This window comes from Alternaria dauci, chromosome 9 (genome assembly GCF_042100115.1).
Source record: "Alternaria dauci strain A2016 chromosome 9, whole genome shotgun sequence".
Taxonomy (NCBI): Eukaryota; Fungi; Ascomycota; class Dothideomycetes; order Pleosporales; family Pleosporaceae; genus Alternaria; species Alternaria dauci.
Window position 1 is genome coordinate 431,018 of NC_091280.1, and position 16,112 is coordinate 447,129.

A 16,112-nucleotide genomic window follows, 5' to 3' on the forward strand; every position below is an offset into this window, starting at 1 on the left:
TTGCTGCGCCTCCGAGCTTCATTTCGGGTGTACCCTAGGTAGGGCTTGGCGCCGGACAAAGAGATGCATCAGTCTCAGCCATATTGAACGGCTGGCATATAGCAGGAAAGCCGGCATCGGCAGCAGCGCAAGGTCGGCCTGCGATGCGGCGCGGCTAAGCATGCAGACCCGACGAACAAGACGATGGTAGCGACGAGCGCGATGGGGGCAAGCAGAGCATAGGGCACTTCACGTGTCGGGGATCCGAGAAGAAGGATGTGGGAAGGATCAAAAAGGATGGGGTTAGATCGCCACGCTATGTTCGGCAGCGATACGATGGGCGAGACGGTCTACACGAAATATCATGGTAGAGGTATCTTTGTACTTCTCAACGGCCGTTGAGCACACGCGCGCACGTACTATGGTGCAAGAGCGGTACTGCGAGGCGCTTGCGAGGTTGGGGATTGCGGGTTATTATATGTGGTCCGACGCGTAATGGTAGGTGCGATGATCTTGGGCTATCGATTGCGCGTGCAGGAGCGGTATGGGTTTCTTGGAATGCACCGTGTTGAGGAGAGCATTATGCAGAGCTAGATGCAGCGTGCAGGAGGTTTCTATAGAAACAATCGCAAGTCCCGGAGCGGGGTTTGCAAGGCAGCGGGGCTGGATGTGTTGGGTGAAGGTGTCGATAGGGAGCGGTGACAGCAAACAGAGTGACTTACAGACAGACAGACAGACAACAGGCACGAGATGATGGACAGTTCAAGGTCGCATGACGGGTTAATTTGAGTACTTTTTGACAGGCTCCACCATAGGAGAGAGCTCGACAGCAAAAGTGTTGAAACGTCGTGGTAAATTTAGCAAGGCTCTCCCGCTGGTGTGCGTAAGCGGGCCTCTCTCTCGTCGCCGCATGCAAGCGCCGTGCCAGAGACGATTGGCCCGCTCCTTAGTAGTGCTTCGAGATCTTCGCCCTCCCTGAACCGTGTGGGCCCGACTCGGCCAGGAACAAAGCCCCAAGCTCGCCCACCATCCACACACAGCTTGCCACTTGACGAGCACTGCGCCATTCCTGCTCAAACCCGTCGCGCACCGCTTGTTGTTGCTGTCGCTATCCACATTTACCACGCGGCTTCGCTCTCTGTTGCATTATTACTGTCCCACCCACGCTGCCCATCGCATTCTCCCATCTGCGTCTGCCCTTGCCCGTAGAGTCGAATCGAGTCGAGTCGTGCGTCATCGCTCATTCGCTCCTGCCTGCCGTTCAACAGCGCCTGCCCTGCCAAGTCTCTTATCCTGGGCGCCCCCGTTTGGGCCAGGAGCCATCGATTCACATCCCCTTGAACCTCGACCTCCCCGACTTTCCTCACGTTCTTTCACGCCGCCCTCCTTCCTGCTCCCGACACCAGCAGTGATTGCGATTAGCGATTAGCGATAACGAATCCTATCGCATCTCGCGTCGACGCAATCCGTGGTTTTCCTTTACACCTACTAACTGCACTATCCCGTCTTCGGAATTTGCCTGCATAGAGGTTACCACAACACTCGTTTCCGCCGGCATAACGACTACGACAAACGGCCTTTCTTTCGCTCTGCCCGCTCAAGTCGCCACACACTCTTCTAGCACTCACCGCATACGCTCCCTCACACCATGATGCCGCAATCGCCCAGGGGAAACGGGCCTCCCCATCTGCGCCTCAACTCTGGCTCCTACGAGCCCACCACCGACGACAACCCGCCGCCTGCTGTGCGACCGAGCACGGCACGAACCAATTCGGCGCGCTCTCTGACCCAGCCAACCCGCCCCGGTACCGCCCCAAACCAAAGTCCTGCCATCCCATCGCCAGGAGCACCCTACATCTACAGCGATGCCGCCGTTGCAGAGTCGGCCGAGATGCTGCTGCCGCCCAAGAAGATGCGCACGCGCTCCTACCGCGACGAGTCACCCATGCAGTCGCCCTCTGGCTTCTCGTCGCGGCGGACAAGTTGGAGTTCAGACATGACGGGCGGACCATTTGGTTCGCCGTTTGACGACTCGAGAGCGCCGTCGCGAGCTGGCAGCGAAGACGACTTGAACACCCAGACCGTGTCTGAGAAGTTCAACATCCACCCGTCAGCCGGCCTGTTGCTGTTCCCGGAAGATGTAGAAAAGGACGACTATCTGCACAATCCCGATCCCAACGAGAAGGACAAGAGAGACTGCGATATCTTTACAAGGAGAGGAATGGTCAATCTTGGTGGCTTGGGCCTTCTCGCGCTGGGTCTGCTCATGCTTTTCATCGGCTACCCCATTCTGTAGGTTTTGATGTCCACCGTTGTTTACTATCGCACTAACAAATTTCAGCACCTTCGTCGAGGACATTACAAAGACCGAAAAAGGCCCTTGCACAGATAACCCTCTGTGTATAGAAGGCAAGCAAAATGAGCCGCTACTGAACAACATACGGAGAGGTCTTATCGACCCGGATACCCCCCAGGACGTCATGACGCGAACATCGTACAACGGCGAGAAGCAAGTCCTTGTCTTTTCGGACGAATTCAACACCGACGGTCGCACCTTCTACGATGGTGACGACCCATTTTTCCAGGCTGTTGATATCTGGTACGGTGCTACCATGGATTTGGAGGTAAGTTTTGATGTGCCCGTCTTGGAGTGGTCAGAGCTGACATTTCGCAGTGGTACGATCCCGACCAAGCGTTCACCAAAGATGGCGTTCTCAACTTGAGATTCACCAAGGAGCCCAGCCACGGCCTCGATTACCGTTCCGGTATGATCCAGTCATGGAACAAGCTCTGCTACAAGGGTGGACATTTGGAGGCTTCCATCTCACTACCCGGTCGTGGTAATGTCTCTGGTTTCTGGCCTGGTTTCTGGACCATGGGCAACCTGGCTCGTCCCGGTTACTTGGCCTCCACCGAAGGTCTCTGGCCGTACAGTTACCATGATGAGTGCGATATTGGCATTACACCCAACCAAAGTTCTTACGACGGTCTCAGCTACTTGCCCGGTATGAAGTTGCCCGCTTGCACATGCAAGAACGAGGACCATCCCAGTCCCGGCAAGTCGCGAAGTGCTCCCGAAATCGATGCTCTGGAAGGTTCAGTCCATTTCCTTGGTCCCGGAGAGACCAACGCTATCGGTGTCGTATCTCAGTCCTTCCAAGCCGCGCCGTTCGACACCTGGTACATGCCTGACTATGGTAAGCTCTCAGTCTCCCATCTTTCTTGGTCAAGCTAACATCAGCCAGAATACATGGAGCTCTACGATACCTCGATCACCACAATGAACGCTTACAAGGGTGGACCTTTCCAGCAGGCTATTTCTGGCTTGACGAATCTGAACAACGACTGGTACGACGGCAAGCAATACCAGACTTATTCGTTCGAATACAAGACTGGCGACGAGGGTTTCATTACCTGGTATGTTGGAGAGGACAAGACCTGGACCATGGACGCAAGAGCGACACGTGCCAACGGCAACATCGGCACCCGAATCATCCCCGAAGAGCCCATGTCCGTCATTGCCAATTTTGGAATGTCGAACAGTTTCGCCGCCATCAACATTGAGGATATCGAGGCAAACGACCTTCCCGCTACCATGCGGATTGACTACATCCGCATCTACCAGCCAGAGGATGCCCAGATCATGACTTGCGACCCAGAGGGTTACCCTACCACTGAGTACATCAGGACCCACCCTGAGCCTTATGCGAACCCCAACCTCACTGACTGGTAAGTTGTCATTACATTGAATCCACTATAACAACACATGCTAACACCAACCAGGAAATCTACAAAGTACGACTGGCCAAAGAACTCCTTCATGGACGACTGCAAGGAGTGAACGTACAGATTTCTGCACAGAAACTGCTGGCTTTCAGTTCTCTGTTATACTCTCTCTTATCGAGAGACCTCTAATGTGGCACATGGCAGACGACAAATACCCCCCGCACCTGACCCTCAAGACTGGATTCTCTGATCGATCGCAAGAAAAGCACGTTAATTATAGAATGTTCGCATCTCGTTTTCGACACCTTTTTTTTTTCTTTCCTCGCGAGGCATTTGCATGGAGCCTGGTGGCGTTTTTCTATATTTCGGATCTTACGTCTTCTTTCGCCTTCGCCTACAAGGACAACAACGAGACACATGACCCGCTTTGTCGCTCGCTTCGACGCACAGTTCCTCGACGTTACGCAAATACCCGATCGATACCTCCACCTTTCGGTGGTGGTGATAGCGGCATCGTCATCGTCGTCGGCAAAGAGAATGTGTTTCAGCCTTCTCGCACACATATACAACGGCGCGTGTCTTTTTGTATATCAACGGCAACCTGTTTACCCCGTTTTATGCATCGCCCTGTACAAAAGAAGAAAGCATTCTTTGACAAGATATGTTCAAGTCATCAAGACCGTGGCCTATTCTTTATTTATTTTTGGGGGGCTTTCTAGATTGGAGTTGCTGGGCGGCTTTTCAATCTTTGTTTTTTGTATACTGTTGGATAACTTTTGGGAGCAACATGAGGATATTTGGGGATGATATGTGATGAATGAGGATACCTGTTTTTCTTTTTCTGCTATTGGTTGAAGATATATATGGGCGATTTTTAATGTATAGCAGTGTGGTGGTAGATGGAAGAAGATGGTGGTGCGAGGTTGGAGTCGAGGAAAGGAAGACGAGAGTGTGAGAGGGGAGGAGATGAAAACATTCTGTCCTGGTGTTGTGGGATGTAAGGAGTTGCAATTTAAGCAGATTCAACAAGCTAGTGTCCTTGCGTGTATATGTGTGTGAAACAAAGCTGGCAGTAAGTGATGTATTGCTAGTTGGTCTTTTGTGGTTGTAGTCACATATGATGTTATTAGATCGTTCAGCGGGGGAGATTTCCACCTCCACTCCACTTCCTACCCACCGTCCTACACATCCATCTGAGAAGGACATGGAAAGTGTCTTCTTTCCCGGCTTCCACGAAACCCCTATCCGATTCTCTGAAACACCTAGCTTCGGAAGTTCATAGTTGCCTCATGCTGGAAAAACACGAATTCATCCCTCATTTAGGCCCAAAGTTCCTGCCAAATCAACAAAGGAGATGTATGCCAATGCGGCAGCAACAATCCGAAACGGTGTTGTATCTGTAGCACTAAACTCTCCGATGACTATGAGAAGAAGTTTGGTAGGAAGAATCTCTAGGGATCCTGGGCCACTACTTTAGCGTTCTGGGTTTACAAAGGCAGAGATCAATGATGATATGTGGTTTGGCGTGCGGTCAAAGAGGAGGCGTGGCTCTGTAATCATGAAATGTGTGCAGGTCATGTGCTCGATTGATACATCTCGGACGGAAATCACGGTGACTTGCGATAATTGCGGAAGGGTTGTATATGGAGGTTGAGGGAGAGGGGAAGTCGAGTTTGTGCAGTACAGTGCGTAGAATGGCTAAGGAACATTTGGTAATCTGGAAGAAGCAGAAAGGACTGTGTACCGCACATTCTTCTTCAAGATGAACGATCCCTATTCGTAAGAGGACGCGTGGTTTGTGAATACAAGTTGTCAGGACTGCGTGTGATAGGCGCGTTGCGTTGCGTTACAGCCCAGCACTTTCATCCATCATCCGCGATGGACACAACAATAATTGAACAAAACCATGGTTTTTTCTGCTAGTCATCACCTAAATTCAGCATGCTCTTTGTATCATGTTCCAGATCCTATAAACGATTTCCGTTGTTCGGTATTACACGTCGCGGGATACGGCTGGTACTTAAGTGTTATGACAAAGGGGCTTGCAAGATGTGTAACCTGAGAAAGACGTATTTTCATTCGAGGAACAAGGCCAAGTATGATTTCTCATGGGAAAACCGAGGTCATCAATGCACCATAAGAGTCGAGTGATGCTGGTGCTCGTGTCGCGGAAAAACGTTCCTGCACCGGTAACGGGCAGAAGCGACATCCATATCCCCACAATATCGACTATTCCCGTGTACTCAAAAGATCCATTGTCTTAATACAGATTAGTTCAGAAGCCGCGTACAACTCTCTCCAGATCGACATTGTCTTAGTCATGTTGCCCATCATCTCAATGACAAGTCCCACGATCACGATCGCCACACACGACCCTACACTGAACCCTAACCGGGCGCGTACAGCGGAACAAGGCAAATGCCTCTACAGCTGCAGAGTCGTTCGAATTAAGAAACGGTAGACGGGGCGAAACCGGGGCGCGGAAGTGTTGTGGAGGAAAGTGGAGTCGTTCCACGGAAACCGGCATTGAACGATAGCTTCCGCGGAGGAGATGACATAGCGATTATTTAATATGCCTTTCTCGGAACACAGAGAGACTGGGGGCTATGTGCAGCGGGTATGGCGGGTCTGAGAGGATGTGGGCGTTCTTGTGCGGAGTTTTGCGGGTGATCAAGATAGATGTTGAGGATACGCACTCTTCGTTTCGAGTTGCGCGGAGGATTTTAGGTTCATCTCGAGTCATGTGGTAGAGGGCGTGGTGACATGCTTTACCGAGCGATGTACTGCATAGTATGCCGGTATCGGTGGTGTGATCCTCCTCGCGGTACCTCCTCATTCTCCGGTCATTGTTCTGGTGTGGTCGAGAGATCAACGCTCTTGTTGGCATACCCTCCTATCCCCGTCTCTTCTCATCTCTCCGTTCTTGTCTACCAGTCTCAGACCTTCTTCTCTAGCGCCCACACTGTCCGGCCAACCACGACGATTGTCTGATCCTATCTCATCCCACATCTCATTTCTCATTCTTCAGCACCTCCTCTTTCTCCCTCCTCCGCGCAGCAATCTGGCCCATCTTCCTTTCCATCTCATTCTTCTTGAGCACTAGTTCGGCGCGCGCGACTTCGAGCTGCGCAATTCGCTCTTCCGGTGTGGCTTCGAGGATTTGGCGTTTTTGCTACGGAGATCCATGTCAGTATATGAAGAAAGAAAGGACGATAGCAAAATAAAAATAAACATGCAGAACATGAGTGACTGCCAGCGTACCTGCTTGATCTCTTGCCGTCCTTTCAGTCCCGCACCGTAGATGGATCCAGTGATTGTAATCGCGGCGACGGCACCCGTCATGATCCATCGACGAACCGTCTGAGGGGTCGCCATATCTCACAGGAGTCCAGAAGAAGACGTTTTCGGTATGGCAAGGTGTCAATGGCGGGGTATAGTCATGTTGCGATGAACGGTGATATTGGCCCAGGAAAAGTCGACGAGTTTTGGCAGAGATTCCGAGCGCAACCCGCCAAGGCCGTTTCGCCGCGGGAGTCCCACCAAAGAAAGCCAGTGCAACGCGCTTCCCCCCACACGCAACTCCAGCACAACAACAACACGACACAAACAAATAACCGTCTCTGAATCGAGCGAACCTCTTCTAGACTCGAACCACTGTCTTCGTCAAAGCAACGTCTCAGATTGCTACTATGTCGGGTGTACCGCGCTCCCACACTCCGGCCGGCGGTTCGCGCCTCAGCACTGTTCCCTCGCAGAAACCACGCCAGCTCTCACACCTGCAAGCGCAACTCGCGCAGTTGACGGCGAATATGTCGGACCTGGAGAGCCTGATGCGAATGACGGCTGGTCAGGCACAAGATATGCGTGGGCTGGGTGGCTATGTTGGTGCCATGTGAGTTTGCGACACGACGTCTATCCACGGGCGACGGAAATCAAATGGGCAGATATGAACCTCAGTACTGATACGATTCGGCAGGTTCATGGCGTCGAGCAAAGTTCTGGGCGAAGAGACGGTCAAGGGTGGAGGCAGTGATAAGGAAGGGAGAGAGGGAGATAAGTGAGGCTGCAGAGAGATTATGCAGTATATCCCACCAATACCTCGACCGATATCACGATACAACCCTGCGAACAATGCGCCGCGGAGATGCGGAGAGAGTATCTATACCAGACAGTCGCGGCGGAGGAGATGGAAAGGGAACATGTCCGCGACGCAGATACGGTATCCTTGTCAGCAAGTGATGGACCGGGACGGACAATGGGAACAAACCTCACGTCTGATGCATCCACAGTGCTCAGAGATAGGCCTCGCTACGCAACACGTACGTAGGCCATAAGCACGCGACGCGTCGTGGTGCACGGCTATGCGCCGGTGTAGATATCCAGCAATGTACTCAGATGCCGCAATTCGATACAAAGTCTCGCCAGTCCCCCATCACATCCCCATCACAATGCGGCGAGGGACGCTTGCGGATCAAACGTGCCCTGACAATCATTCAAAGCAACCACTCTAATCACTCAGACGACCCAGTTGGCCGACGGCGAGGGCCATCTCATCTCATATCAAAGCAAAACGCACAGATATCTCCGGCGTCCCCAACACGAACCCCAACATCCCCAGACAAGCGGACCACACGAATCGAAGCGACGTCGCAGAAAGCGCTCCCATTCGCCACGCCTCCCTGTCCATCTCCGTTATCCGCAGCCCTGAGCGAATGATCTGCCCTCTCCTCCGCAAAGAGGAAAAAAAAAGGGTATATGCTTGCTCCTGCGCGCGGTGGTGCCTTGCATCAGATAAGCCTTCGTTTTACCGAGAGATAGTACTATCTCTCCTGGTGTCCGCGATAGGAAGGCCAGCCATACACTGGCCTACCCAAAGGGATCACGTTGGTACGGCTTCCTCGTATGCCATTGGCTTGATTGGCTTGCTCGGTGTGTTTCGACATATGGAAAGTTTGTGAGGCTCAAAAGGAGGGGGGGTGTGTGCGTGATGACCACTAAGAGTGGCGTTATCAATCGCGCAATGATAACGAGGGATGGTCTCACCGCGGCGTACCGCTGCTCCTATCTATGCGTTTTTGTCTGAGCGTGTGCTTAAGTAGGGGTCGTTGTCCTCCTTTGTTGTGGTGTTTGTTGGAAACTGTTGATGTTGGTTTCTTCTGTGCCTGGATCTTCGATTGCGCTTCGCTCAACTCGCTCTCTCCCACTCGGAACGCCAAGACTGGATGCCTCGAATATGACCTCGAACAAGACCTTACCTACCTGGGATGGATAGATGATGGAGAGATGATCGATGGCTGTGATGACGGCGATGCAAGACCGATGAGGGATTAACGGAAAGCCCGGGATTACTTTTTGTTTGCTCGTCCCATTCGACCTCGTTGCGGTCCAACCTCAAGCATGAGGCTATTCACATATTCACGCCGAGCGGCGCAATGCTCCGCCATCCATGTGCGCCGAGCACTTTACAACGGCCCAACACCGGCGAGTACTGCCGCCAGACGTCATTCCATCCACTCGACATCGGCCCCGAAAAGGGCCTCTGATCGCTATAACGTCGTCGGAGTGACATCCAGGCGTTGTGCTGTGCTGACGCAAACCCGGGGACCATATACAGAAACGGAACGTGTGCACGCGAGCCTCTGCGTCAGCGACAAGAAAATCACGGCACCAAGCACACGAGCACGAGGGGGGACCCTTTCCCCGTTATCTCTCCCACACGTTTTACCCAGATCGTCCCGTTTTCCGCGATGGGCCAACCGTTGTGTGTGTGTGCGTGCCCAACTGTGGGCCGTCACCGTCGCTCTTTTTCCTTCAAGAGTAGTGTGTGGTCGAGAAGAGGCAGGCAATTCACCCCGAAATCCTTTGCTTCTGTTTATCGAATAAAGCACGTCTAAATGAATTATGTACACGGGAAGACCCCCACGGGCATCCCGCGTTTTGTTCGTATCAGAGAAAAGAGGGACATGCGACCACAACAACCTGGCCCCACCAGCAGCCAATGTTTCAACTCGACAGAAGAAGATGTGCATCCGTCCTAGGTCCCTTTTGACGACTGGGGGGTGGGAGGGAGGGAGAGAAGGCGAAGGGGGGCTGTGTCGATGCATTGCTAGCGGGTCGGGCGGTTGGGTAGTTCCGCCATTTTTTGTTGTGGATTTTTGGGTGTTTTGGAGGAGACCTTGCATGCAAATCGGATATTGCGTGCTTTGGCAAACGGACATTTCCGCAGTTCCATGGAGACGCCGCACACAAAAAACACTGGAGACGGAGATGGAGACGGAGCGGAATGGCGACATCGGACCATCGTCGCTTCGTCGCATGCAAGAAAAATCAGGATAAAAGCCATAGGACCGCAGAAAGCAGAATAGCATGGTAAAATTGCAGCTTGTGTTGAACAACATCTGCGTCTGTAGCGTGGCCCAAGTCGGCAATGCGGCGACAAGCGAGGTTAGAGCGCATTGAGTCGGGTCTAGCAGAGCGTCTGGGCTCAGCATCCTTGCTGTATCGCGCTGCATGCAAGTCAGATGCAAGTGGCTTTTGAGGCTTGCATGAGACAGGGAATCACAGCTCAGGCCGGCTAACTCTCTGGGGCAACGAGCGTGGGGTTGTGCTGCTGCTCAATATCTGGTAAACCTTGTCTGTGCATGGTGGTTCGGTCATCGACGATTGATGAGTAAATTCTCGGGGCGATGTTGTTGCTTTGCAGCAGATGCAGACTTGCAGACTTGCAGGATGAAATGTAAAATGTATGTTTATAGTTTCTTGTTTTATCGGTTTTTGGCATGTGAAAGTCCACCGATTTGGTCAACAGGGATCTAGCCGATTGTTTCCAAGTTAGCGGACGCGCAACACCAAACATTGGTGTTCGCGGCTGGTACTAGATGATTGTCAGCCCGAAGTAATGCCATACTGCCACGGTCGAAAGTGGGTAGATCAACATCTCCCTGGACCCTTTTCTTTGGTGGGTAACCCGGTGGGTACGAGCAGTTCAACCTGAAAAGCAATATGCTGCATCGAGAGAGTCCACCAATTGCCAGTACCGTGCAAGGTAATTTTAGGGACGACAGTTCGCGGCTAAACCTGACGTTCGTTTGGGAAATTGAAGGGACCGAGGGCGCCAGAGAGAGCCTCTCCGATCCACAAGTACCGGGAAAGTTGGGTCGAGATCGATGGGACTGTCGTTGCTAGTGAAGCACACAACGTAGTCAGTTGTCAGTCAGATGGTGTGTTCAAGACTGCGTCTAGGAGATGTAACCGTCGAGTCTTCCCTGCTCTCGATGCGGCCCTAGAGATGTTCGAGATCTTGAGTAGCACAATGTGCATGTGTTCTAGAAGAGGTACGGCCGAAGACAGCGCCCACAGGCTGCAAATGTTGTTCTCGACTTTACAGTTTGGTAGTCTCCACCGTCCGCGTCACCGTTGGATCTCGCAGTGTCCTTGTATCTACCAGCTGTTCGGATACAACTGCGGAACCGCAGAACGATACTACTTGCTCAGGCGCCCAGGCATTAAGTTGGATGAAATTGTGAACAAAGTGGACTGTGGTAGCATTAAAGGATTCGCTGTCGGAAGGAGCGCCCGCTACCAATGGCGTCAGCCGCATTGTCGCTGTTGTTGAGGGCGCCATAACTTTGGATGTATCTGTTGGTACCGGCAGGTGTTGTCGGATGCCACTAGGAGCGCAGTTCGCTGTCCACCACGTGCTTTGGCGCCATGGGCGGTGGATCCGTTGTCGCACAAGCCCGTCGATAGCTGTGGACCTGGTTACAGAGACCCTGAAATTGTGAGGCTATCGGGAAATCTAGGAAAGGAAGTGCCGAAATCTATTTGCTCTCGGCACCATTCGGATGACATACTCCACAGTCGGGTAAACGATGGAGAAGTTGTAGGAAGTGTAGACGCGGTGAAAGCCCTTTTTTTTCTCTTTCTGGCGCTAATCACAAGACACGGGAGCACTCGTCCTGTATAAGCTATATGCAGTCGCGTGACAAGCTTCTGTTTGGCGGGCGGCGAGGCACACTTTCCTTGTGGTGTAAATTGCAGCGGCAGCCACTGCGTCCATCGACAACAAGTAGCGCGGATCAGACACTCGAGGTAGCGCGCCCCCTTTGGCGTTAGGTAGCGTAGGCGTACAAAATCGGCTTGTTGTTAGACGCTGTAGACGGTCAGAAGGAGCGGGTAGGCAATGCACAGGAGCCAATGGAGGCGGGCGGTCGTCTCGCGTAAGCTTTTGCCGGCTGGTGTTGGTGGGTCGTAGTCGTGCAGTAGCAGAACATGTCAAGAGGGAACATTGGCGAGTCTTGAAGACGGTGACGTCCCAGGATCAGCGCTGTGCAGCTGGTACGGGAGTTCTTCTAGTCCTTCTCGAATCGACACACCGAGGACCTAGGGAAATGTGGTGTTCCAAGCTCAGACATGTGTCTTGTGAGTGGTGTACTCGTGTGCCCATCCGGAGGAGTGCAGTCCGACAAATTTCCCGCCCATACTCTGGCCTCCGAGACTCTGTCCGGGGTTCCCAAGTACTCTGGCAGCACGGTTCAGGCGGTCTCGATAGGAACAAGGGCGTGCATGCTAAGCGGCAAGGCAAGCATTCTCCCGTGCGGCCCAGCATGGCAAACGGCCGTCCGTCAATCGCATCTGAGGTGGTATTGCAAGCGGGCCCAGCATGGCAAACGCGTCAGGTAGACGTGTCGTGTGCTTGCGAGGATTGCTTTTCTGAATCGCGCACTTGACGACAGTTGTGGAGAGGGGGCGAGAGCACTGGGAGGGTAGGGAACGCCCCAAACCGGACCCTAGGCTGCACGTCCAGGCATAGCCCAGGGATGGGCCTCTGGCTGCACGTGTGATTGGTGTCCGAGAGTGAATGGTGGGGGCAGCGTGGGTGCCGAACACTCCACATACTGCATCTCATTCTGCTCACCAAGGCCCAGCGTCACGACTCACGACCCACCCAGTGCCACCGGCTGCCCGTCGCATGCTGGAGCCCGCATCGCTGCAATTCAATTATTGCGCCGCTCACTGGTCCCGGGAGCGTGACAATTCGAGGCTTGTTCCCCGTGGGCGACATCAGAGGCACTTGAATATCTATTCAGTGTGACCAGGCCGTTGTCGCTGTGCGAGAGAGCCAACACTACACACGCACTCACTCACACACACTCGGGCTTCTGGAAGCTTACAGAGCGACTACTACTACTACTACTACTACTACTATCACTACTATTACTAGCACGCACCCGTCGGCTACGTACTCTTGCGTATTCAGCGCTCAGGGCCTACTTCGGCTGTGGTTGCAGTGAGGTCCGCAGCTAACGTGGGGTGCGCCCATCCGATTCAGAGCACGCGCCGACCCAGCTACATCATCGCCTTTCCCTTGAGAGACGGAGAGAGGCACACTCACAATTACTGCCGCCCACCAAAGAGGGCACCACCCCCGACTGCAAAAACCCATGGATTTTGCAACAGCAGCGGGCGCCATGGAGGTACAGTCGGCCGCCGACGAGACATGCAAGAGGGGCGTGCTCCAGGACGCTATATTCCCAGCATTTGGCAACGATGCGGGCACGCCCAGCGTTGAATCGCCAGAGGAGCTGCAGAAGAACGACCCGCTAGGCACGCAAATCTGGAAACTGTATTCGCGAGCAAAGACGCAGCTGCCCAATGCAGAGCGCATGGAGAACTTGACATGGCGAATGATGGCCATGAACATGCGGCGCGCCGAGATGGATCGCAATAAAGGGTACGCATTTCGCCATTTGCTTTTGCGTCGCTACCGCTGCCCGTCTCAACGACCAGCCCAGCTAACTGCCCTCTGTTGCTGAACAGGCCCGCGCCGGATGCGCAACACAGCGAAATGATGCCGCCGCCGCCGCCAGCAGCATCCAGTTCGAGCGCAAGACCGCCGCCAAGATCCGCCCCCAGCGGCATTGCCCAGCAGTTGAGGAAGTCGCAGGACCAGCAGGCGCAGGTACAGGCACAGGCACAGGTACAGAGCAACTCACCCCAGGACGCCATGAACCTGGACGATTTTATATTTCCCTCGTCGGTCGGCAGTCCTGCAGGCCTGTCGCCCGAATTGTCGAATGAGGATGCGGCTCCATTTAATTCATCTGGCCCAGCGATACCGATAAGAAAGCCGCATCTAGCCAACGACCATAATCTCTCCCTCGCCCGCGCTTCCGCCCCTTCAGTGCCTCCTGCTGTCCACAAGGAGGATGAATTTGGCTACGTGCCCCGACACGTCCGCAAGACCAGCATCGACGAGCGACGAGTGAGTTTCCTTATCTCCCGCCGCCTATCACATTCCCAACAGAGCCCTCACTAACCTCTTATCAGCCTCCCAAGCGGCGTGCTGAAGCCTCTCCTCTGGTCCCTCCCGTCAACAGTATCATGATACCCACCGACGCCCAGGCCGAGCAAGACTTGCACCACTACTCGCTCGACAACCACTCCATGCAGCCCCCCACCTTTCCAGCCTCGCAGGCACAGGTCCCCTTCTCCATAGACACCTTCGCCATGCACGACCAGGACCCCGTCATACACTCGGCAGCGCCCTTCCAGCAGAGCTTCTCGGGCTTCTCGCCCGTCGGCTCGCCCCTCATGAGCCACAACGCCTTCAGCTCAAACATGTTCAACCAGCAGTCCATGGCCTCCTCGCTCAACTCCACCGACTACTACTCTCCACCCAGCTCCGCTTTTCCCTCCACCGTCTCCACTCCCCAGCCTATACCCGAGGACAACCAGATGTACTTTGACAGGAGCGGCATGGACATCCGCAACACGCACAGCAGCGCCTCATATGGCCCTCACAGACCCTCCAACCTGTCGACTTCCATGCGACCCCAGTTCATCTTCAACCCTAGCGGCAACGACTCCGTCTTCAGCCCCGTGACGAGCGCGAGCTCCTCACTGCCGTTCTCAGCCTCGTCGTTTGGCCAGTCGAGTCACGTAGATCCGTCTCAAGTGCTCCACAACCATCTGCCCTTGCGCCAGCAGCACGAGATGCAGATGGGACGTCAGGAGAACATGTTCACCTTTGGCGCAGACTCAGACGCCGAAGATGACGAAGGCAGCGCGTTTGCAGACCGCACCATGCCATCCCAAGATTACTCGCATATGGAGGACGGGTCACTTGACTTCAACAACGGCTACCAATGGGAGACGAACCTTTCCAATCAGTTCAACCCCATGCAGGCGCGGTACCCGGCCGGGCCCCCACGCAAGACGGTCACGATTGGCGGCACCGAGATGGTGCACTCACCGCAAGATCACTGGAGCCCTGGCGGCAGCCTTGGGCGGACGCATGGCTCCGCTGCCTCTGTAAGCGACATCCGCAATCGAGGGAGCGATCCACGACGCCAGAAAATACCCCGCACTAGCTCTACTCCTAATGCTGCTGGAATGCTGCACCAGGGCATGCACGGCCTAGTTTCCTCGCCCAATTCACCGCCAGAGTCGGGCTTTAATTCGGCAGCCCCATCGCGACCTCAAAGTCCGGGTGGCTCAAAGCAAGGCGATGGTGGTGCCCCCACAACCTGCACCAATTGCTTTACCCAGACGACGCCTTTGTGGCGCCGCAACCCTGAGGGACACCCACTCTGCAACGCATGTGGCCTATTCTTGAAACTGCACGGCGTTGTTCGGCCCTTGTCGCTCAAAACCGATGTCATCAAGAAGCGCAATCGGGGTAGTGGCAACGCACCTGTAGGCACGACATCGACGCGATCTTCCAAGAAATCGTCCCGAAAGAACTCTATCGCGCATACTCCAGTGACGACACCCACGTCCCACAAAGCGGCGGAGTCCGAGTCTCCAAAATCCACCGGCTCTGGTGGAGCTTCTGGGACCATGTCCAATGCCACCACACCGACATCTTCGAAACCGAGCGGTGTAGTTCCAATCGCGCCCGGTCCACCCAAGTCCAACAGCTCTGTGAACTTGGCCCAGACTCGCGGTGTCCCTGTAGCGCCGAGACGTGTCCGCGGTTCAAGTAAAACCGAGTCACAGGAGCTCGAGATGGCGGACGCGGACGACACGAACGGAAGAGCGCCTACGTTGCGCCGGAAGGATACTGCGATTGCGAGTCCCAGCCCTTTCCCAGGTCAGAATCTCGGTGCCCTTCCGATGGGTGCTATGGGCCAAGGCCTACAGTCATCTGGTCCTGCTGAATGGGTAAGTAATTCCGCGCCGAAGAAAAGTGGTCACATGCTAACAAGTATTGTACAGGAATGGTTAACCATGAGCTTGTGATCTCGGCACACCTGCACACATTGCTCACCACCACCACTACTACCAACTCCAAACAACTGATTTGGGGCCCTTTCGGGCTTATTAACGACCACTACGTCTGTTTTGCTTTCACGATGTAACTGGTGTCTGGAGTTTCCTCTGTCTCGGGCATGGTTCATGCTAGA

The 16,112-nt window shown here is 54.1% G+C and overlaps 4 protein-coding genes across 4 annotated transcripts; 3 read left to right on the forward strand and 1 right to left on the reverse strand.

Moving 5' to 3' along the window:
* The first annotated feature begins 1,035 nt into the window (after positions 1–1,035).
* ACET3X_008863 (uncharacterized protein) lies at positions 1,036–4,701 on the forward strand. Its single transcript, XM_069455711.1, has 5 exons — positions 1,036–2,271; positions 2,321–2,603; positions 2,654–3,176; positions 3,225–3,708; positions 3,763–4,701. The coding sequence occupies exons 1-5, from the start codon at positions 1,628–1,630 to the stop codon at positions 3,818–3,820; spliced, it is 1,992 nt and encodes a 663-aa protein (XP_069302940.1). The 5' UTR covers positions 1,036–1,627; the 3' UTR covers positions 3,821–4,701.
* Positions 4,702–6,715: 2,014 nt separating this feature from the next.
* On the reverse strand, positions 6,716–7,080 carry ACET3X_008864 (uncharacterized protein; the record flags this gene model as incomplete). The annotated part of the gene is made up of 2 exons (XM_069455712.1): positions 6,716–6,877; positions 6,967–7,080. The coding sequence occupies 2 exons, from the start codon at positions 7,078–7,080 to the stop codon at positions 6,716–6,718; spliced, it is 276 nt and encodes a 91-aa protein (XP_069302941.1).
* Positions 7,081–7,296: 216 nt separating this feature from the next.
* On the forward strand, positions 7,297–8,098 carry ACET3X_008865 (uncharacterized protein). Its single transcript, XM_069455713.1, has 2 exons — positions 7,297–7,597; positions 7,682–8,098. The coding sequence occupies exons 1-2, from the start codon at positions 7,395–7,397 to the stop codon at positions 7,764–7,766; spliced, it is 288 nt and encodes a 95-aa protein (XP_069302942.1). The 5' UTR covers positions 7,297–7,394; the 3' UTR covers positions 7,767–8,098.
* A 5,050-nt stretch (positions 8,099–13,148) lies between these two features.
* ACET3X_008866 (uncharacterized protein) lies at positions 13,149–15,948 on the forward strand (the record flags this gene model as incomplete). The annotated part of the gene is made up of 4 exons (XM_069455714.1): positions 13,149–13,438; positions 13,525–13,969; positions 14,035–15,870; positions 15,925–15,948. 4 exons carry the CDS (start codon positions 13,149–13,151, stop codon positions 15,946–15,948), a joined length of 2,595 nt encoding a protein of 864 aa, XP_069302943.1.
* Between the last annotated feature and the right edge of the window lie 164 nt (positions 15,949–16,112).

Coding starts and splice junctions, on each gene's coding strand:
- ACET3X_008865 (XM_069455713.1), top strand. CDS start 7,395: ATGTCGGGTGTACCGCGCTCCCACACTCCGGCCGGCGGTTCGCGCCTC. Junction 7,598..7,681: donor GGTGGCTATGTTGGTGCCAT/GTGAGTTTGCGA, acceptor ACGATTCGGCAG/GTTCATGGCGTCGAGCAAAG.
- ACET3X_008863 (XM_069455711.1), top strand. CDS start 1,628: ATGATGCCGCAATCGCCCAGGGGAAACGGGCCTCCCCATCTGCGCCTC. Junction 2,272..2,320: donor TTCATCGGCTACCCCATTCT/GTAGGTTTTGAT, acceptor AACAAATTTCAG/CACCTTCGTCGAGGACATTA. Junction 3,177..3,224: donor CTGGTACATGCCTGACTATG/GTAAGCTCTCAG, acceptor AACATCAGCCAG/AATACATGGAGCTCTACGAT.